Source organism: Cupressus sempervirens, chromosome 5 (assembly GCF_028749045.1).
Source record: "Cupressus sempervirens isolate cs-2001-9-10 chromosome 5, ASM2874904v1, whole genome shotgun sequence".
Taxonomy (NCBI): domain Eukaryota; kingdom Viridiplantae; phylum Streptophyta; class Pinopsida; order Cupressales; family Cupressaceae; genus Cupressus; species Cupressus sempervirens.
The window spans coordinates 1000133053-1000157861 of NC_143122.1; the positions used below are offsets into that span (position 1 = coordinate 1000133053).

General features: G+C 33.7%; 1 protein-coding gene across 1 annotated transcript; it reads right to left on the minus strand.

Annotated features, from left to right (window-relative positions):
• Positions 1-23172: 23172 nt before the first annotated feature.
• On the minus strand, positions 23173-24509 carry LOC149559288 (uncharacterized). Its single transcript, XM_089833207.1, has one exon. The coding sequence runs from the start codon at positions 24431-24433 to the stop codon at positions 23390-23392; it is 1044 nt and encodes a 347-aa protein (XP_089689333.1). The 5' UTR covers positions 24434-24509; the 3' UTR covers positions 23173-23389.
• Positions 24510-24809: the final 300 nt, after the last annotated feature.

Here is a 24809-nt window from a genome sequence, read left to right on the forward strand (position 1 = left end):
AATGCAAATGAAAGGTGACATTTTGAAGTTTGACTAGAGGGGATGAAAATGACTCTAAGGTATGCAAAATGACAATTAGGGTTATGTTTGGACTTGGTAAAGATGCCAAAGGTAGATGTATGCAAGGTGTATTATGCAAAGGATGGTGTTCTAGGGTTCATAATGATGTTTGGGATATGAAAAATGAGGGTAAATGCTCAAGAAGGCAATTTGGTTGATGGACAATTTGATAGGGTTTGGTAATGAAAATGATGCTAGGATTTTGATCAATGCAAGATGAAGGGGATATACCACTAGGCTAAGTGAAAATGATATTTAGGGATTCTAGGGATATGATTATGCTATGACAAGGGTATATGGAAAGTTTTGAACTTAGGTAAAACCTTTAGAAAGTATTTTGTCTAGGAGTTTAACCTTGTGATAAAGGACTTTGGATCTTGACCAAAAAGTGATAAAAGATGAAAAGGTAAAATATATCAAGACATAGATATATTTTGACCAAAGAAAGTGATAAGAAAAGATAAAAAGACTAGTCAAGATCCATTATCCGTCAAAACTAGGAGATACTCTAAGATTCATATGATTTTTGACTAAATTCAAAGGTTTCGAGGATTCAAAATGATGTTTAGGGGACTCAAAATGGTGGTGATGCTGAGTGGATATATAATATGGACAATGCCTATGATGCAAAATGGGATTTTGGGTGCAAGATGTGGTTTTGGGTCAAGTGCAGAATGGGGAGTTACAAAGGCTCTTGGATGCAGTTTTAGGGTTCTAAAGTGCATTTTGGAGGCCCAAAATGGTCCTATAGGTGCCCAAGTGTGCCCTAACAGTGCCAAGTGTGCTCAAATAGTACCAATTGTGTCATTGACATAGTTGGGGCCAGTTTGGGCATAGTTGGTAGTTTCTGGGCGTAGTTGGTAAGTCAGAATGAAGGTTTGTTGATTCTGAGTGGTATGGTTGCCAAACTGATATGCCAAGAAGCTAATATGTTGGGGTTGATGTTAGGATGGGTTGAGAGATGTAAAAAAGAGGTTACGACCTAAGGAATGATGTCCTAGGTGAAGGTAATCAAGACTAGGTGATGTAGAATGCAGATCTGGGCAAGCTAATGCAAGGGGGAGCTAACTAGGTACCTAAGGATACTATAAAAGCCTCAAAATGTTATCTGGAATCCCAAACTAGGTTTGAGGACCACCAAGTGTGCCTAGATAGCGTAGACTATGTCAATGACGTAGTTGGCAAACTGGGCTGAAACTAAGGCAATTTTGGGAGTTATGATTTCCAGATTGATATCACAGTGAGGTAAACAGTAGGGGATAGTGTTAAGACCAATATGAATGCTCAAAATGATGCTTAGGACACCCAAAATGATGGTTAAAGTGGTCAATATGAGGATTTGGTATGCAAAGATGCAAGGTGGTGGATGCAAAGTGTCGATTTTGAGATTGGAATGCAAAAACTAAGGGAGGTAAACTAAACCCAAATGGATGCAATATGAAAGGTAATGGATACTAAATGAGGACTAAAAGGTGAAATATGGAGTTTATATGATGCAAGTGTGAGGCCTAGACTAGGGTGAATTCAAGTGAAATCTATGTGGGGGTGAGATCTATGTTTTGCCAAGCACGTTTAGGAGCACAAGTCGCCATGTTTTCCAAGGTTTGAGTGTGTTGAACCAAAGTTTGCAAAGTTTGATAAATGTTGTAAAGTTTTGACAATGTGTAATGTTTGGAGAAGGTTCAAGACATAAATTTGAATGTTGGCTATTATCTTGATTATGTTTTACACACACGCAAAACACATTAAGAAAAGAATAGTTGTTGTTAAAAGTGAACAAACACACCACAACCTAGGCTTTTAAGACTATATCCACTAAATTCCTACTTGAACCGAAGTTCAACCATGCTTATCCAAAGTGGAAAACCTAGGATCTTGGCACCACGGGCTCCCCCTTATAGTGCACTCACTTCTTGGGGCTACCAAGATCTACTTCCCAAGGGGCATGACTTCCCAAGGGACTATTGTCTCTACTAAGGACCACAAGAATGTAGAATGTCTTCACGGGCATGGGTGACCACTTGAGCCAGTGGATAGAAAGGATTTTGGCCACTACAACACAATTTTTAGTAAGGTCATTCCGTTTAGCAAGTGAATGATAAACTTTCGTAGAAGGTCTCCTAGCCCTAAGAACCAAGGTTTGATGCACCACAAGGGTACTGGAGGAGAGCTATTGCACAGCAATACTGCCAACATGACTTTCACTGTGATCACATTTTATATAGTAGCTAGAACGTTGACTTGGCTTTTGGCCCTTTACCACTCTGAGGTCGTGCTCTAGCATACCCAATATCGAGTATCTTGGTCCAAGGCAAGCCTCTTATAGAAGTTACATAAATTTCTCTTACACCCAAGATCCACGAATGGTGAGGGGAGAGGATACGTCCAATGTAACTCCTAGGGATTTAAACACTGTAGAAATGCTAGGTAAAAAAGAAAAAGTTCATTTTAAGCACCAAAAAAAGTGTTATCTAATCTAGGAAATCCACACACAATGGTCTTCAACAACATCCTGCAAAGCAAGCATTAGTAGTATATTATGATCATATTGTCATCCCATGATTACCACATGCTACAAGTAGACCATTAGTAACACAAAAATATCTAATCTATGTTCTAGAAGCAAATGGAAACCTTACATGCAGATTCTGATTGATGTGTGTGTTTTTTGTGAACCCAGGTGTGCTCTAATAGAGAAAATTGCACCCTAAAAGGCCAAAATGGCTTAGAACACCCCCAAGTGCATGCAAACAATGCAGACTACGTCAATGACATAGTTGGGGCCTAGTTGGGCATAGTTGGTAGTTTTAGGATGCAATTGGGAGGTCAGGTTCAAACTGTGGGGAAATGGTACCTAATAGAGTCCCAGAAACTGAAATTTTTTTACACCTATACTACCAAGTGTGCCCAAATAGTGTAGACTATGTAAATGATGTAGTTGGTAAATTTTGGACACAATTCTTAAGTCAAAAACAACAAAAAGAGGTTTTGGTGGCTCCTAGACTCCTAAAATTGCTCCTAGGGGTCCCAAGTGCGCCTTGACAGAACAGAGTGCACCCTAGGATAGAAAGCTAATAGAATGCACGAAACATGAGCATACAAGCATGTTACTAGACCCCCTAATTAATATAGGTGTGAAAAGGAAGAGCAAATAATTTTTATACCCTTCCAAGTGAGCCCCTTCCTTGCACCTACAAGCACAAAACAAGAAAATCTAAGTTAGATATGCATGTTCACATCAGGTTCACGAAATGTAGCACCTAGAAAATGGGTTAAATGCATAAAATAATATAAGAAAATAAAAAAACTCAATAATCATATGTTAGCACCCACTAGTCTACTATGAAAGCCAAACTAATCAAAAGAGGCAAACACAAGGTTAGAAACCCCCTCTTTCATTTGTAGCTCCCATGTCCTTCTTTCTTCTCCAAATGATGTAGCTCCAATTTGCCTATAGTGCACACAATATTGAAGCAAAGTCTATGCTAGGGATAATGCCATGAGAATACTAGAAGTGTGATTTAAGCTTTGAGAGAAAATGGTGTGAAAATGCAAAGAAGCTAGGGACTTGAAAAATGCTCAAGAATTAGGACCTAAGGACCGGAAAGGAGAGGAAGAATGCTCACTTTATAATTGGCATGGAGGATGAGACCATTGGATTTGTCACCCATAGATATGCAATGTGGCAAGAGATTCCTTTGAGAATCCATGACGCATATGACAAAATATGCTAGTTGTAAGATTCTATGACGCATGGAAGTCAAACTTGGCTAAATGTGGAAGAGAATCTAGGACGTGTCATAAGACACCTCAAGCCCACTTAAAGCAAAGAATCTATGACAAATAAGCCAAATAGGGACATGTGTAAGAGAATAAGAATATTTGATTATGACATATTTTATCCAAGTGTCAAAGGAGAATCCACAAGGTTTCATATCCAAGTGTCATGATGATGCAATATTTTATGGAATATTTTAATTAAAAATCATTTTATTCCACAAAATAAGAATTAGTAGAAAATGAATTAATGATGGAAAATGGAACTTAGGAAATTGCAAATTTCCATGGTTTGTAAATGATGAATCAATTAACTAATAAAATTAACTAATTGAGGATGATAATTAGGAAGAATAATTAGTAAGCATAATAGAATTAAATTATGGGTTATTTAATCCTATAGAGAAAATTAGTAAATGATTGGCCAAATTGATTAAATGAATGTGACCATATCCTTTGATTAAAATGTGATGATGATATAGATCAAATGAGATGATGACAAGTAGACCAGAGCCATGGTCAAATTGATTGATTGAAGTTGATAACATGCCAAGGACACATGACATAAATTGATTGATATGTAACATTTAACTGACATCGCAAATGCTACAGGATCGAGGTTGGTTGATAAGGTTGATCATAATAACATCGACGAACATTGTCGATATTATTAAAATGGTTGATAATGCCATGATTTGACATTGAAAGCCTCAACAATATCAAAGATCAGATGACATGAATAATCATTTGACCTAGCATTGAGAGCCGCAACAATACTAAGGTCAGATTGATAAGATTGATAGGTTGATAGGTTTCCAAGGCACTAAAAGCCACAAAAATACCTAGGATTGAATAAATGATGATTGATTTGGGATGTTTGATATGTTTTGTGATGATTAGGACTAATTTTGAGTGATTCCAAGTTGATTTGGGATGATTTTGAGTTGATATGAAATGGTTTTGAGTTGATATGAAATGGTTTCGAAATGACATGAAATTGACGTGAAAGAGGATACAAATGATGAAATATTATTTATTTTGGCCAAAATATCAAAGTTAGTAGAATGAAAAAATCAGACAAATTAGTATGAAGAAGTGATGAAATCGTAGATGCGAACCATTTTTGAGCATCTACAATAGACTTTTCTATCACCGTGGTTACCCCTTTTTTGGGGGGTGACCGGTTCCTCTTTTGTCTGCTTTACTTTTGCATATGTTCTTATTGAAAATTTTAAGCTTTGTATAGGGTTTCAGGCACCCTTCAAAACCTATTTTTCTTAATTAAAAACATATCTAAAATAGATGGATATGAATAAAGTGTATCTTCATAGTATGGAGGAAAATGAGGAATTAGATCATTGCTTCAATGCTATTAATGTTGATTATACTATAACACTTGGCATTTCAAAGAATAGTCATGTAATAGTCCAACAAGTAGATAAGATCTTTGCAAGATTTATGTAGTGCACCTCAAAAGCCAACATTATGTTACTATCTTCCCAAAAAATTGTTGTGCCTATAAAATTTAGTCCAATCATTAATAAATATAATTATCCATTCAAAGCTTACAAGTTTAAAGTTATTATTCAAATATTCAAATATTTCAACATAGAAATTGATTACTATACTAGGTTTAGAGTTAACTTGTTATTATACATTGATCATTAATTATTACTTTACATTATATTCTTAGACAAACATATTTTGATAGAGAAACTCATTGGTATATCTTTCAACGCATTTTCATTTACCAATGTTTTTGAGTATTAACATCTAATTATTATTGAACCTATAACATATTTAGGGAATGGTCAAAATTTTGTTATTTTAAAATTTTCTTTCAAATGTAACATTATTATCATTAAGAAATATCTTCCAAGGACATCTAACTTGGGTAAACTATTAATAAATATAGCTATTCATACAAGGGTCAGTGCAAGAAGTTGGGTCTCACTTTTGGCCAAAAAGTGGAAAATTTTTTCCTGTTTTTGAAATTTTTTGTTAATTGATGTCAAAATTTGAGGTATTTAGAGATTGAATATTAAAAAACTCCAGAAATAAAATTTTTAGTGCTCGGAATCTAGTTTTTGAATATGTAATTTATTTGTGCACTCATATGACAGATTATTTTTTTGGTATGGATCTTTAAAAACCACTTTTTCAAAATGCCTGTTTCAGGACCATACCATGCTCGTGTACAGACACCATAATTTGACACAAATAAATGAATTTTTGCAAATCCTTTTAAAGGGAGTTACCTAATACACCTAAGATTGATGAAAATATTTTTTATTAATTTTTTATTGAATAATTTTTTTATTATTAATTATTAATTGGCTATAAAGGTAAATTTTAAAACCTCTCGTGTACGGACCACATAATGTGATCAAAATCTCACTTTTTTCAATTTTTTTTTTTTTAACATCAAAAGAATTGTATGTAGATTGATGACATATAAATTAATTTTTAAAAAATTATAAAATAAAAAAGTTATTAAAGTTTTAGTGAATGTCACTTTTTAACGTTTAGGAGATAGTTTTGATTAATAAATAATGGAAAAATAGAAAATAAACTAATAACACTATAACATTTACATTTTTGAAATCAGAATAGCAAGACCTATAATGGGTTTTTGTCTCGTCAAAAAATTCAATAGGAATGACTATAAAAAAATTATGACAATATCAGAAATTGTCGATTAAATGCCTTAGAAAAAAAAAGGAGTACAAAGGCATAGCTTGGTGGGACCAAGCCTATGCCATGCCTTTCCCCAAGGCAAAACCCCATGCAAAAGTCGGGAGCCATGCCAAATTCCTGCTCATGTCTCACGAATCGGGCACCCAATTTGTAATTCAAAAATTGGGTGCCCGATTTGTTTAAATCGTTATACCAAATTTTTTAAAATCGGGCACCCCATTTTTTAAAAATTGGGTACCCGATTTGTAAACGGGTACCCGAGTTTTAAAAAATCGGGTGCCCAATTTTTAAGAAATCGGGTACCTGTTTTTGATGTACCTGTTGGGTCCCAAAAGCTGCCCCACCGACCCAATTTCAATGATTGAAATGATTGAACAACAGTTTCGACCTGCAACACTGAATTTCATCATGCTTATTCTATTTTCTTGTCCTCTTATACAATTTGCAGGCTACTGATTCAAATTCAAAACTGGTGCAAACATGGGATCAAAACAATGAAGAAAGAAGAAAGCAAGAGTTCTGACAGATGAGGAGATTGCAGCAAATAAAGAGAATGAAGCACAATGTCAATGAGAGAGAAGATAGAGAATTAGAGACTTGAACAATGTTTCAAAGGAGAAAGACATTGAAGATACCACGATGGATGAAGAAGTCAAAGAAGAGAACCCAATACAAGAAAATTTAGGTGCACAATCTAATTATGCGTTCAATACAGTTGTGTCTCCAAACCCTCGAATTTTCTCTCATGATGAAATTGGTGATTTTTTAGAAGCAGGTTACAATTTAAACGATTTAGATTTTCTTCATGAGAAGTAATTGTCAAACGATCATGCACAAAACACTCCAATTGAAATGCCTGCCCCAAAAGAAATGCCAAGAAATTTTGAAAATGATATTCAAATCCCAAATAACAGTGAAAATAGTAAAGTGTCTGAAAATAAAAATTGCATGAATGTGGACATAGAAACACCAACTACTGAACAAACATGTGAGGATGATAGTAAAGTTTCTGAACATAATTTTCATATTCCTAATGATGTGTTTGATAATCTTGAGGGATTGGTTTCATGGAGACAAATTAGGACACATGCTAATAGATTGTATAGGCATTTTTTTTATAATAAGAAATTTGGGTTTCAATGTCAACTAATGTTGCAACTAATTAAAATGTCTAAAATGCGAAAAGTAATGAGAAGGTTGGGAATGTATGCAAAACCCAAGAATAAAAATGAGTCTTTAAAACAAGTTGTATCCACTGTTGCTAGTGCCTTTGATGTTATCGAAAAGAGAAGTCAATCTAAAAATAAGAATGCAGCATGACGAGCAATAACAACAACTTTAGTTAACAAATCAACATCTGACAAAAGATTGATTACCAACATAAGTGGATATCTTAATGTGAATCGTAAGACTTTAGAAAGAGCTGTAAAGAGAAGGGTTAACTTTGAATGTGATCCAGCAAATATTGTATGGACTTCTAGTGGTAGACTCCCGAGATGTGATATAAAACTTACTAGTGAAATCAAAAGTTTGATTGAACATTTTTTGCATGATAATACAAGAGTATCACCTAATTCAAGAGATGTTCTTAAATTGAGAATTGGGTCAAAAATACATGATCCACATCCTAAACACCTTTTGGACATGACTCAAACTAAATTGTTTAAAAAATTTGTAGATGGTAAGGTATTAAATATTACCATTAGTCAAAGATCTTTTGAAAAGTGTAAACCATGGTATGTAAGGATTAACAAGGAAAGGATAACATGTTGTAAAACTCATATTCAATTTCATTACCATTATGATGTATTTCAATTTATACGTGGTACCATGCATAGTAAAGAAATGTTGCAAGAATGTGGTATAAAAATACCACCTCAACTATAAAATATTTCATATCAGGTTTGTTTTGTAAGCCACCTAATGATCAATACTTTCTTTTCAATGCATGTCTTTCTAGTACATGTGATATGTGTGGCAATCTTTCTTTGTTAGATGAATGTTTGCATAAAAATGCTTTGACTACTTTTGGACAACAATTAGTTGAGGTAAAAAGATTCAAAACTATTGAATATCCATTGAAGGATGGGAAGTTTGGAAGAAGGTGTGATCTAACTACAGATAAAGTTAGTTGTCATGCATTTATGGACGAGTTTAAGAGTGTGATCATACCAAAATATGTTAAACACTCTCAACATTCTAGATGGCTTGATGGACAATTTCACATATGTAAGAATACATTTCCAATTGGCACTATACTTTCAGTTGTTGACTTTGCAGAGAACTACACGCTTGCACCGCAAGAAGAGGTACAACCACAATATTACAATTCAGTGCAAGTAACAATTTATGTTCATATAGTTTATAGGCATGCACCTGATAGTACATAGGAGGATCGAAAAATATTGAGAGAGTACCATTTTTATTTAAGTGATAATAAACTCCATTCATCTGAATTTATCCAATATTGTTTCAAGGTCTTTTATGATAATTTAAAAGAGAGACAAATTCAAATGACACAACATTGGATATGGTCAGATAATTGTACAGAACAATTCAAGAATGCTAGAATGTTCTATTGGTTGAGTAGGACACATAAGCAAACTAGCATCCAACATGTGTGGAGTTTTTTTGAGGCTGGACATGGTAAAGGAGAACATGATGGTGCTGGTGCATGTGTGAAGAGAGCCCTTAGTAAAGAGCAATTAAAATTTGAGGAAAGAGCTAAATTCAAAAATGCACATGAGATTTTCGACTGGTGTAAGAAATATTTATACACGGGATCAAGTCAAAACTCTACAATCAAACGTTTCTTCTACCTAGTTGAAGAAAATAATATCCCTTCAAGATATGATTTTGATACAATTAGTGGTTCAGCTAAATGGCATTCATTTAGGAGTTCAGATTCTAACACTTGGACTATATGGATTAGGGAGCTTGCTTGTTTTTGTCAATTTTGTCTTGCAGGTGAATGGGAAGAATGTGAGAATATAGAATGGGTTGAAGATTGGCAAAAAATATCATTAGCACCTACTGACACACATTTTGAAGATGATATAGTAAATGAAGGCCAAAATGTTACTTTTGCATCAGAAGACTATGATCATATTTCAAACCTCATAGAACCTGGTATACACAATTTAATTAGATTTTTTGCGATCTCATGCTTCAATTTATATAATTTGCATATATGTACACGAGTGATTAAAGTGTTTCTATACTTTATCTTATCTTGTAGGACATGTTTATGTTGTTATTGCACCTAGTGATAATGATGAACAGACTAAGTATTGGCTAGTTAGATGTGTGGAACCTAAGAAAAAAATGACATGTCATCAAGTGGACGATGATGGTTTTGAGTATCCAATCGGGTCTGTTGTTGTAGCTGGCACCTGGCTACATAGATACCTAACAAGAAGAAATGGTTTGCCAGCATTTGAAGACTACCAAACCGAAAAGAAGATTTTACTGACTATTCTCATTTGGTTGTGGCAAAAAATATCAAATTAGAAAGGTACAAAGAGAGACCCGCCAATAAGGTATTATGGACAATTTCAATGGATGAGCATGAGACAATCATAGATGCATTGCAAAAGAGAGAGGATGCAGATGGTACAGTGAAATGACTACATTTAAATCAAACACATGTAAGTTTTTTCATTATTGTATTATTTTTATATATATGTACTTATATAATTTAATTACATGTATGTTTGTGTTGTCAATACCAATTTAGAGAACTTATATACGTCTTATTCAGGTCTCAATTACAATTTATGCAAATTTAAGTGTTAAAGTGGATCGAACATCAACATCTTGTGCAATTTCACATAGTAAGTACATACAAATTACACATATATATTTACATAGTTCAGATACCTTGAATATTAATTTATGTGTTTATTAACATGTGTGTTTTTGTTTTGCATTTTTATTTTATAGGACCTCATTTGAAGAGATGCGTTCAACCAATTTTATGTTTCAAATGAGTTTAGTGAACTATAAATATATCACTGACATTGTCTTACATATATTGTGAAATATGTTGTACAAACTAATTCAAAAATGAGAGTTTACTTCTATTTGAAAGTTAAAGGTATGTGCACTTGATAAATTATTATAAATTAATTGTCAATTTAAGTAATGACCTCCTATTTTGTTCTATTACTTTTACATTCAAGCATGTTTAAATTAATGTTTGTTTGAAGTTTCAAATTACTATTGATTGTAATATTAAAAACAAGTGACTTGCACATGATAATTTAAAGATCATTACTCATTGTATTCATTGTATTCATTATATCTTTCATTACCAAACAACACATTAAGATCACTTACATGATGTACATTGTTAGGTACGTTATCCATACATGTGTGTCTTAAGGGGACATGGGAGTCCTAATAAGTCATTATGCTTGTTATACGTTATGATAGGTATTCATATGTTTACTACCACATAATAGGTCTTATTAGGTGATAATGAGTCTTACATTACCAAACAACACATTACTTGATCACTTATGATACATTGTTAGGTACGTTATCAATACATTTTTTAATCGAGTAGGTCAATTTTATTTGTATGAATTATCTCAATGCATAAATTTGATGTGATATTTATCCAATAATGCTCTATAGATAGTTAAAATTATTGTTCATCTTGCATATATACTTACAAAATGTGTCATATGTTCATGAATAAAATATGTCAGAATATAGAAAATGGTTTGAATATACTTAAAACATGGTGAAACATAGTAATATATGTACTACATACACAAGCATGATAAGAAATCGTAAAAAAATAGTACATGGTCTAACATACAATTTTAACTATCCTAACACAAAGTGTACATACATCATAAATAATATATATATATATATATATATATATATATATATATACATCATAAAAACACAATCTATAGGTGCCAACAAAACCTAATCTATCTGATCAAATGTCCTCTTTGCTCCATGCGAAGAGGACTCAGATGGATCATCATGTGTAATATGAGTCGTCTCGTCATGTCAAACACCCAGTGAGGTAGATGTATCACCCTATGTAACAGGAGGCACGTCTCATCATGTACTTGCTTAATTGAAATGATTCTTAAAATCTAGCTTGCAAATAAATTAAATATTCACTACATAATAAAATAAATTATACCACATGAGATGGGTGTCCCTCAGTAACGGGAGGAGGTGCATTGTCAAAACTACCAAATGCAGCAGTGGTGAGGTCTTGTAATTTACAATACATACATTTTTTAAATTTGATTTTAGAGCATAATGAACTATAAATTATGTACATAAATCACAATACTGACCTCAAATGACGATGTAGGTACCTCCATCTGGCTAAGTCTTATGCTCTCAACAACACTCGTGGCAACGTACTCCTAAAATTATGGATACATAAACGTTTAGTCAAAATTAAATATACATGAATATAATTACAAAGTACATAATTTGTACACTACATTTTTTATACACTATAAATTAAACATGTATATATAATGTATATATCATACCTGAGTGGTAGCCAATGTCACAGATGTGTCTACAGGTATGCTAGCATGATAATCATAAGATGGAGTCAAAAATAAACTATACCAAGGCCTGTATGGATGAGTATGATATCCATGCTCCTGTTCGTAAAATCAAAACACATAAAATATATATACATGTGAGTCAAAATTGTTCAGATTATAAGTTAATAATAATGTACATACATAAAAATAATACAAATTATTTGTCTTTAGTCAAAAGTTCATACCACATGTATTTGAGGCTGTGCCTCGGTGGTAACTAGAGTAGGACTTGTACCAACATCAGTATGTGTAGATGCAGACAATCCCTTCAAAATCAAATAAAAAGAACATATGAGCACATGTTATTAAATTTGAATTTGAATGTACATTTTTACAGTGTAATTCAAAGTGCATACTGTATAAGGGACACCAACATCTGTAGGTCTCGAAAAAAGACTATACTACCTCCTAGGAGGAACAGTGTCATCCATCCTCTGTTATTTGAAAAGTAAAAATTAATATAGTTAATACAATTACACATATATGTAGAAAGTAAATAATTATTTGCACTTTATATTTATATTGAAATTAAAATTTTACCTGTTGCTCTTGACTCTCTCCAGGCTCTCCCTGCTGCATGAGGTCAACAAATGATGACATGTCTATCTCGTCACTACCATCACCACGGGCAGTGTATACATCATCATCAAAATCTGCACCCTCAGCATAATGGCCATCATGTGCTACACCAGGATAGCTCTGGGGGCCTGTGCATATGCCTCCACAGCTAGTACAAACATGTCCAAGTGGAGGAGCATGTACCGCCTGCGTCCACTGCTGTACTAAATTTCTCGAAAGGGCACTCAAATGGGTAAAAGCAGATGAAATCACATGATGATGGTGAGGAGCAGGCACAACAGGCGCAGGAAGAGGTACAAGGGGCTCAGCTCGCCTACGATTGCTTGTTCTCTCACTCAGCTTTGCCCCAGGCCTATCCTGAGGCATCCCTCTACCAACCCCTTGAAATGCTTTCATATCAAAATAGTTGGGTTTCAAACCCAACTCAAACTCAGCCCATAAATTCCTAAGGAAGTACATGGGCACCTCATGATTAGTGTGTGGTGGATGGTTAAATACCATCCACCACCGCTCCCAAAAATGTGCTGCTATGCGCGGATGTGTACACCACCTAATAGAAATGTGAGGCTTCATCTCACTAATTGGTTCACCCGTCTTAGGGTTTACAAAATAATGTCAAAAATTTCCTTTACCTATATGTAGGTTATAAACCTCTCTATATGATAAACCATCAGAGTAGAAGGCACACATGCTTTTCGTCCATGATCTAAATGAATCGATGTCTACATCAAAATGATGAATGGAGTCAACCACACCTTGCATGCTATCTACAAGATGTAGTAGGTGAGGGGGGGGGGGGGGGGGGGGGGGGTGCCTCTCACGTCGGATAGCCTCTATATCACTCATGAGGTCATTGAGGTTACGCCTCATGGTCTCGCAGAGCTCATCTGCGGTGGGTGGTGGAGGTGTGGGTGGGGGTGGAGGTGGAGGTGGAGGTGGAGGTGGAGATGGAGGTGGTGGAGGTGGGGGTATGGGAGGGCGAGGGGGTGGCGGTGGGTCCATCAAATATAATCTGCATATATATTTAAACAACATAAAACATAAAACACATAAAAAATACATCACAACATAATACATGTATGACAAAATTACTATTTAATAAAATTTAAATCTAAAATTTATCAACTAGATCTATATAAATGCGCATATCTTTATTAAAATTATATCAATTAAATTATAAATAAAGTTAAACACTTAAGTCAAATCAAACATTAAATACTAAATTTTTAAGTATGAACTCATTATGGATTATACATGTTCATGTCTCAAGATGAAACAAAGTTAAGATTATGACAAGGTTATGGTTTACAATTTTGTTATGTTAACAGTTTTCATAATGGCTAAGCTTAAGATTATTATAATGATTGCGATCCTTTAATGTTAGGGAACTTACCTAGGATTATGGTTTTAGTTACAATTATATTTACATGTATCGGATATTTATTATGGTCCTAAGACAAGAGTTAAGGTTACAATTATCTAATGAAAGCTTAGAGATAGAATTATGAATTGATTAAAAAATATTTATGATTGTAGTTTGAATCCTAACTATTATCCGCTTAGTTCTACAAAAAGTAGTTGGCTAATAAAAAGTATTCTCTAGAAAGGTGTCGAAAACACTCATGTCATAGAGCACATGCTAACAATTTCTCCATTGTTGATCAGATGATAGAATTATCAGCAGAAGTTTAGATTACATTGCACACAAACAAGATGTTACAAGAAAACTGGGACAAGACAATGGCAATAATTCTAAAGGTATGTTCTGACTTCTTGTCACATTTTGGAATAACCATGTAAAATTCACCTTTGGCATTTACATTAGAAAGGGGGAAAAGATGTAAAGGTGAAAATATAAGAAGTTGCATATAATGTGTAAAGTATATTGAGTATATATGTATGGGGAAGCACCATCATATTATGTACATATACAGGTATTGAGATAAACATCTCTTACAAAAGCAATTTCAAAAGATCTCAAAAATAGAGTATGGCACCAAGTTGAAAACCTTCTTGCAAACTATAAGTGTAGATCATGTCAGGTAATGAACTAATTTACATGTGAACCCTATCCCTAACCATGTATAATAATCCTAATTCTAATCATAATCCATAATTCATTACCTTATGAAGCTTTGGCTATCCATTTTATTGCCAAAGTAATCCCTTGGCTATCCACGAAATGGTCCTAATAGATTTATATGGAAGACCAAATTGATTTAACTAAAATGAGCAAGAAGAAGAAAAACTTACACCCAATATTCAAGGAGAGAATCTTATAACATACTTGAATTCTACCAACCAAAGTGAGATAATTAGAGTTCTAGCTGTTGAGTTTTCCAAAGATTTTCTTGTTGATATAAAGACACATTTCATTTATATGTTAGGGTTTACTACAGATGGAATCCCTAGGTACCTAACCACTTAATTATGAAATCTCCATCCAATACCATATTTACTACACAAGGTAGATCCTTGGAGAGTAGATCCTCTAACTTTTAGAGACAACTGGTTATCTCTAAGGAGATAATGTAATGAGTCAATGTTCAACAATAAAAATTAAAGAGGATGCAAGAGGACACCCTTTCATAATTGATCTAGAGAGTCCTAAAAATTATGATCTAACCCCATTAATTTCTTTACTAAAACCTTGACACCAATCATAAGAGAGGACACCATTTGACATTTAATATTGGATGGAGGGCTTGCAACATCATCATAGTGAAACTCCATTCCACCTTTTTGTAGACATTTTCATAATCAATTACGTGAGCATGCCTACACTCTATCCTAGAAATTTTTCTCAATCCAAAGTCTTCCAATAGGTTATCAAGTTCTCCAATATGCATAAATATCCTTAACAAAAAACTTTTGTGTAGGGTTAATGATCTTGGGTAGGATTTTTTCTAGTCTAGAGGCTAAGACCTTGGCAATAATTATTTTGTATGATACGCATTTAGGAGTGTCCTGTCTCTAATTTTTAATGAGATTCTTATCTCCCCTTGGGGATCAATTGATTACTTGACCTAGGGATTTTATGAGCCCTCTGTTGATCACTTGATCAATTTTATGAGCCCTCCATTGATTACTTGACGTAGGGATTTCTCATTACTAATTTTTTAGACATGGAGGAGTTGACTTATGATAGAAATGGGTTTATCACTTGGAATAATGCATCTTCATTCTAGGAATGATGGTTCTCATTTTATCCCTATCTTCTAAATCATTTTAAACTATCATCATCTTCTAACCAAAAAAATTGATAGTAAAATTAGGAAAAAGATCTTACTATATATATCACTAGGGGGTGGGTATTTCTTTTTATAGAATAAGGCAATATTTTGTTATGTGGCATTCCATTCTAGAAAGGTAATAAACATTTAGGCTACCCATCTAAGGGTCTAGTCCGGGCTCGTACTCACACTGATGTGGACACCTCCACCTCTTGATGGTCAGGGAGGGTTACTTAATTAGATGCCTGATTCATTCAAGTCTCTTCTAATTTTTTTATGATGTATCATTTTGAGACCTTGATATCAATGTTTAATTAGTTTTAGGATTAGGGTTCAATTTGGTTTGTACTGTTTGATTAGGTTTACATGCTTAGGTTTCAATTAGGACAAGAGTTAATAAATTGAATTAAGTTTTAAAGTTCTAAATTCGGTTTTAGATATAGAATTATAGTTAGAGCTTTTAGATTAAAAACCAACATTAATTCAAAAAAGTTAGGTTTGAATTTTGTTTTAAAGCGTTCAATATATTATTGAGTTCTAGTTTAGGGTGATTTGGTTTAGTCTTAAGGTCATCGTTTAACTTGGTTCAATCTTCTAGCCTGGTAATGGTTCAATTTGGTTAATGGTTGGGGAAAGGATTTTTAAGGTTAAATTCAAGGTTTCTACTCTTAAGTTGGGATATATAATTAGGTTTATGATCATGGTTAAAATTCAATTTGGTTTATAAGTATAATATTAATTAGTTAAGGGCCAGGGTTACCTTTCAATCTTAGGGTTTGACATTTATAAAATTAGTACTCAAGGTAAGATAGGAAAGTTATTTAATTATTTATATATTACCTGGTGTAGGTTTTAGCAAATTAAGATTACTTAGGTTAAGATGATAGTAAGGGTTATGATTAGAGTTAAATTCAATACAAATTGACATTATAGAACTAATCCTAAATGATGCCCAGCCAAGGGATCCAAAGAACTAATCAAAAGTTTTACCAAGCAAGCAATAACATACACACAATAATTTAGATTTATAAAAAACATAAGAGATTGCATTCCTTAATGAGTACATTTACATTTCATTTTTAAATAATTATAAACTACTAAAAGTAAAATAAATAACGTGTCCACATGAAAGTTCATATTAACTACTTTTGTTCAATCCATTTAAATAATTTATATACATTTGTTCCGAATGCCACTTGGCAAATTAATTCGGAATGTACAATCATCCACTGTACATGTCACAGGGTATGAAAGGCTGAAAGAATATACATTTATAAAATAGTTTACATCATCCATTTTCGATCCATGAAACAAAGTACAATACAATTTAAGTAAAATCATTTAAAATACTATAAGTTTTTTGTTTGGATCCCTTGGTCGGCTGTTATGTGATTAAGTATTTTATAATATGTTTAGGGTTTTATTTATATGGTTAGGTCAAGATTATAGTTTAAACAATAAATTTAGGTCGAGGTTATAGTTAAAACAAGGTCGAGGTTATATGGTTTTAGGTCGAGGTTATATTTATTTGTAAAATTACATATTTAAACAATAAATTTACATCTAATCTAATCATTCAACATTGTAATAAATACATAAATTAAATACATTTCAAAACATCTAAAATAATAATTTTTTAAATAAACATTTACGAAACTATATTTTAATTAACAAATACAAAAATTTAAACATTTAAGTTCATTAACAATGTAAATTTACAATTTTACGTACATATGAAAAGTGAAAAAACAATAAATTAACATACATATTAAATTGAAAATTGAAAAAAAAAAGTAAAATAGTATAAAACATATTAAAATACCTGTGTATCAAAAACTAGCAGCAAGGGGGTAGTCGGTAGGGCTGAGAAACAGGCTCCCGTATGCGTCTCTAAGTGGGCTCCCATTTTTGAGGTCATGAAAATGACCTCTAAAATGCCAAAAAAGCGGTTTATAAAAGTTTTACAAATTGGGTAACCAATTTTTAAGCAATCGGATACCCGATTTTTAAGAAATTGGGTACTTGATTCTTAAAAAGGCGGGTGCCCAATAGTTAGGCGGCTTGAGCACCCAATCCTTTTTAAATATCGGGTACCCAATTCTTAAAATTCAGGTCAGGTGCCCGAAGCGTAATTTAAGAAATGGGTACCCAATTTTTGAAAAATTGGGTACCCGTTTTTGAGAAGTAAAATTCTGCGGATCTAACTTCCGCGGAATTGCGACCCAACTTCTTGCGGTCACCCACAAATATTACAAGTCTAAGGTTAATATTATAAATTTTAAATTTGTTTTAAATAGAAAATGATTATCATACTAAGCTTGGAGTTAATAATTGTTATTGGTCATTGATTAGGTATATCTAAATATGTGTTTTATTATAACTTTTTTCCTATTGACAATAAGGAATACACAATATAGCTATGAAATATTCAAGTTATAAAATCATGGAACTGTTCCTCAAACCAATTATCTTTCTACAATCATATACATAGATACAATTATCAAATACACAAGTTACATTGTACTATTACATTAGTATAAGAGATAATTTAATGTATTGTATATATAGATGAGATGATAATTATTAGTTTACATTATATATTTAAACAAAAATATTTTAGTATAGAAATTGATTGATGTGTCTCATAATCAACTCCAATCCTCTCATCAATTTTACTAAGCATTATCAATTGTATGCCATTCAATCTAACATATTTATGAAATGGTCAAAACTTTGATCTTTTAAGATTATTATTAAAGAAAGTTATTCTAAGAAAGAGAAATGTTTCATCATAGAATAAAAGAGAGATAAATGACCTATCTAAAGCATAAGAACCAAGAAAGAGGCATATGCACATGCACACACACATACACACATACACCAAAGAGATAAAAGAAATAAATAATAAATATAAAAAACAAAAATCAAGAAAGAGGTACACACAATAAGAAAAAATTGTTAAAAAGAGAAAATTTAATTCAAGACAAAAAAATAAATCTTTATATTAAAAAATATACATACAAATAAAGATTAATAAGAAATGTGCTAAAGATTATAGATTTACTGAAAAACATCTTCACTCTGATCTTCAAATAGCTGAGAATGATGTGCAGGCTGATCCCTCCAATCATGTTCTATTAAATCAGCTTTTTGCGGTCAAGGATGCCCTAAGTAAACACCAAAAAACCAAAATTCAAGGTGCTAGAATTAGATCCAGGGTTAATTGGCTCCAGCAACGGGATCATGGGTTTAAGTTTTTCTTTAATCTTCTAAAACATAAGCAGATCAAAGAATCTATTGATAAACTTGTTATTGACAATCAGGAAGTTTCTGATCCTAAAAGCATCTCAGTGGCCTTTGCTGAGTATTATAGTAAACTTTTCTCATCTGAGGACTCTATGATGGCAGATGATCTTAGAGTCAAATGCATACGTCGTATTCCTTTTAAGCTAGATGCTAATGATGTTTCTGCTCTCTCTAAACCTATATCTATTGATGAGATCAAAAATGCTATTAGAGCCCTTAAGGATGACAAGGCTCCCGGACCTGATGGGCTTCCTATTGAGTTTTATAAGGCTAACATTAATTAGATCGGTAAGGATTTGTATGATCTGTATAATGAGGCCTTATGTGTTGGTTCCCTTAGTCCCGAAATCAACAGGGGCATTGTTAAACTCCTCCCCAAAGATGGGGATAAATCTCTTATCAAGAATTGGAGACCCATAACTCTTCTTAATGTTTCTTATAAAATTTTAGCGAAAGCTTTAGCTACTAGATTGACTCACATTCTCCCTAAATTTGTTAGCAATACTCAAACTGGTTTTATTAAAGGTAGATACATCCTTGAGAATTTGATTACCGCTTGGGAAGCCATGGATTAGGCCAAGTTTTCTCACCAGAATGTTGCCCTTCTCCTCCTAGACTTTGAGAAAGCTTATGATAGAATTGAGTGGAAATTTATTATTATGATGTTACAGTCTTTTGGTTTTCCTCCCTATTTCTATAATGCTATTCAAACTTTGCTGAAAGATGCTTGTTCTCAAATTGAGATCAATGGCTCTCTCTCTAACCCTTTTCATCTTGGTAGTTCCATCAAATAGGGATGTCCCTTGGCTCCTGCTTTGTTTGTCATTGCTGCTGAAGCTTTATATTATATTCTTAGAGATAACACCCTTTCCCCAGAAGTTAGAGGATTATACCTTCCTAATAATGATGAGCTTATTAATAGTCATTTTGCTGATGATACCGCTCTATTTTTTGAACTTACTAAAAACAATCTTAAGCATCTTCAAATCAAGTTGGATCTATTTTGTAGTATTTTGGTGCACACATCTCTTATTCCAAGACTATGTGCCTGGGATGGGATGATCACCCCCCTTATTGGTTCTCTCAATACATGTATCAATGGGGAGGCCCTAATAAAGTTGTCAAGTATCTTGGTATACCCTACTCTGTTGATCCTTCTCTTAAGGACATGTGGGCCTGGATTAAGGCTAAGATTGTGAACAAACTTAACAAATGGCACCATAGATCTTTATCTCTAGCTGGGAGAATTCAAGTTTGTCAAAAGCTTTTGTCTTCGTATACTATTTATTACTCCTCTACTTGGATGTTCAATAATTATCAAATTTTTGAAATTCAAAAACTTATAAAGATGTTTCTCTGATCTGATGGCAAAGGTTAAAAAAAAATTCATGCGGTTAAATGGAATTGGTGTCATGCTGATAAGACCTTGGGAGGGCTAGGATTAATTGATCTTAGGTTACAAGGTATAGCTCTTTCTGCCAAATGGATTTTTCAATCTATGGAGGGTGATAGTCCTTGGAAGGTTCTTGTTAGACACAACATTGAGAGATGTTTTCCCAAGCAAGCTAGATCCTAGAAAAATCTCCCTTTATGTGACCTTATTATTGGTAAGTTCGCAGTTATGGTCCAAGGGGCACCCATTTTCAAATCCATCTAGCGAGCTTGGGAGCATGTTCAAAAATTTATCACCAATAAGGATTTTTATAATGATAGTCACCTTCATGGAGAGAGATCCATCTAGTGGAATCTGAGCCTGAATAACAAACCCCTAGCCCTCTACTAGGGGTGTTCTGCCAAGTCCTAGGCTAAAGTTGGTATTACTCAATTTGTTGATATCTTTGAACATGATTTTCTTATTCCTTGGGAAGATCTCAAGATTAAATTTAATTTACCTCAGTCTCAGAAGAAAACTTAAAATTTAATTTCTCAAGCTACTAAGGATATTCCTTCTCTTTGTCATGTGGACTCTTATAGATACATTAAATGTAAGTGGCCAGATGGAATTGTTTTAGATAAGCTTAAAGCTAAGAATATTTATAAGGTTATTTCCTATAATGAGGATATTATTTCCCATGTCAATAAACTCTGGTATTGTTCTTTTGATATTAAAGTTTGGAATAAGTTGTTGAATTCTATTTGGAAAGGTCCTAATGAGCCAAAAATTCGATGTTTTAAATGGTTGTTGTTAATTGATAGACTTCCTATTAGAAGAGATAATCAGCATTTTGATATTTGTAATATTTGCAAGTTACTTGAAATAGGTAGACATATCTTATTTGATTTCTTTTTTCCTAAAGAAATTTGGAATTTATTTGGTATTTACTATCCCATTAGTTTGAGCATCATTGAAATTGTTATTGGTCACATTAATGGGATTAGCAAGGATGCTAATTTTTTTTGGAATATGTTGTCATCTAACATTCTTTGGCAAATTTGGAAATGCAGGAATGAGGAAAAGTACCAAGGTAAGCCAAGGATTCTTTCTGAGTCTATTCGAAAACTCACACATTTTAAAATCTTCTTGTAGGTGCAAACCACCATGATAATTGAAAAGGACAAAGTAAGAAGATTCCTTAAAGATGGGCAAGCTACTTCCTTTGTTCATAAACTTAAGCATGGCTATCAGTGGCAAAGGACTATGGATAATCTGTGGATGTTTGAGCACACGTGTTGGAAGCTGAACCAAGCTATTAAAAGGAATCATAACACCAAGAAGGAGGAAATCTTTATGTTGTCCCAGTTTCAAGAACAGAAGAGTATTGTTTGGATGGAAGGCCCACTTGGTTGGACCACTTGGGTAGATCTATACTGTGATATCTTGTACTAGCCTTGTGCTATTCAGTTTTAGTTGTATTTGATGTTTTCTAGCTTTTCTTTTGCTACTGTGGTTCCAGTTTGAGGCTATGCCTCTATTGTGATATTCGAAGAATTGTGTAGCTTCTTTTTGATCTCTCTATATCTAATAGAAAAAAGATTAATAAGAAAAAAATCAACATTCTTAAAATAAAGAATCGATACATGAGAGACCAAAAAAATAACAAACTAAAAGAAAAAAAATTTAATTAAAATTTTTTATTTAAAAAAAAATACTAAATAGAAAATGAAAATGCATACATCAATTCAAATTTTAAAAAATAAAATAATTATAACAAAAATAAATTCAAAGACAAAGAAAAAATTAATAAGTAAAAAAATAAATTATAATTGTATATACATAAATGAAAAAATATATATGGAGAGAGAGTATGTATTCCTACATATAAAGAAAAAGTTAAGAGAAAATATATAAATAATATGTTTACATTCATCATAATGCATCATCTCACAAGAATAGTTTTTTTATGGATCAAGTGGTTTCACAAATTTTGAAAGGATTGATATTCAAAGAATTTATTTCACTTGGTATGACATCCCTAGACATAGTTTTAAATCTTATTATTATATTTACATACTTCTTGCATTTGGTTGATTAGAAAACCACTTCTTTGTAGGGTGTATTTTTTTCTCAATTTAGATTTTTTCAAACCTTTATATTTTTAACACTTGTCTCACCCTTAAGATTATTGTGTCTCCTTTTCCAACTTTTGCTTAATATGATCAAGGTGACATTTTTATGCTCTAAAGATGCATCTTTACCCACAATTCCTATTTAAGGCTTATTTCAAGGTGACATTTTTATGCTCTAAAGATGCATCGATGGGATCAAGGTGACATTTTTATGCTCTAAAGATACATGAGAGCTCAGATCTAACATCACAAAAGATGACATCAAAAATGTGTCTCTTGAACATCAGAAAATATGAGATTGAAGTTGTGTGTCAAACGAATTTAGTGGAATAGATACCCCTCAATTGTTAGCTCTAACCAAAGACATTCAAACTATAATTGAATATGACTAGATAAATCTTATTTAGATATATAACACTCCATTAATTAAAAGACATTAAATCGATTAAATTTATTTAAATAATTAAAATATACATATCACTATATCTAACTCAAGAACTCCAGAATTGAATCCTATTAAACATTTTGAAGCTGATTAACATTTCATCTCGCCAAGAACCTAGTTGTTTAGCAAAACAACGTACGTAACAAGCCAAACATATATATAGTAGACAACAATAAGCAAGAGCTCTTAAGCATCTACTCCACTAGTTTTGTGTTAGTGGACCAGACTGCTTTAAGTCGACTGTTCTGACTCCGGTACACAACCAAATCACCATCGTCCTCCACAACCAACGAACTAAACTTGACACACATGCTCCCACACCCTTGATTAGTAGCCCACACTGGATTATACACGTTCCCATCATATATCACCAAGTTCCCATCACTCTGCAGACGCAAAAAACAAGTGTTCCCAATCCCACCGGTATTGCTGCTCCACATCCTCCGATTTCTCAGCGTATCACTCAATACAAGATTACAATCCCTCTGCATTGCCACCTTCACTCTCTTGTTCGCAGATGTCAAATACTCCCCCGCCTTCAGAACGTCCCACACGCCATAGTCATGGCTCAGCAGCACAAGAGGCGAGACTGGGCAGTGTAGAAAACCAGTCTTCTCAACAGGCGAATACCTCGACACCATTGACAGAGATTCCGAAGCTCTGGCCCTCAGTAAACTAGGATATTCATGGCTCGTGCTTAATGAAGCTTCACTGAGTGTATTATCACTAGTGTCACTTTCATTCAAATGAGTCATGGTGATCATCCGGAGTGAAGGGAGGGGGAGTTTGGCCTCTTTATAATCATGAAGAAGGTAGTAATCGAGCCAGGCGTAGCCATTTGAAACGGCGGCCCAAGAGCAGCCATGAAGTAGAAAGGGCCTCAGATAGGGAACAGTTGTTCTGAAGTCCTCAAAGACTAGATCGCCCGTAGCGCTTTCCCAGGTACCGACTGTGCAGTACTTGGTCAAACGAACGTATCTGAAAGCAACTCGCTTGCCATTCACTTGCTCAACTCTCGCAAATGCGAATCCGCTGTCATACCATTTTGAGGAATTGAATCCATTGTGGTATGACAAGAGATTGTTGAGGGCAACTAGGGCGTCCGCGCCTTCTTCTACTGAGAGGGCATGCTTTGGACCTGATGTGGTGAAGAGTGCAAATGCGGATTGGGTATAAGAAAGGAAAAGAATGAAAACAAGAGGGAGGGACTGATAAACTAGAAATGGTTTGCTCGCCATTGCAGTACTAGAGATCTAGAGAATGAGAAAGTGCTGATCAGTGTAGATCGAAGATGGTGAGAGTTCAGACATGAAAACTTGTTTATATAGAGCATGGATGGATCGGGAGAGAAAAGGGACATGAATTATGCAAAGCTTACACGCGATGCTCGTGAGAGATGTACAGTTGAGCGCACTAGGCTGGATGGATATTTGTGTCATGATGGTGTAATTTTAATGATGTGGATGTGGGTCTCAGCTCCCACCTGGAAGACAAGAAGAATTTGAATGTCAGAGAGATGTGAACCCCCGTATCTCGTGCTTCTCGTGGTAACAAAAGTGGATTCCATGAAGAGGTTGTAATGGAACACGGTTTCAATTGCAGGCGTCGACATTC

Coding starts and splice junctions, on each gene's coding strand:
- LOC149559288 (XM_089833207.1), bottom strand. CDS start 24,433: ATGGCGAGCAAACCATTTCTAGTTTATCAGTCCCTCCCTCTTGTTTTC.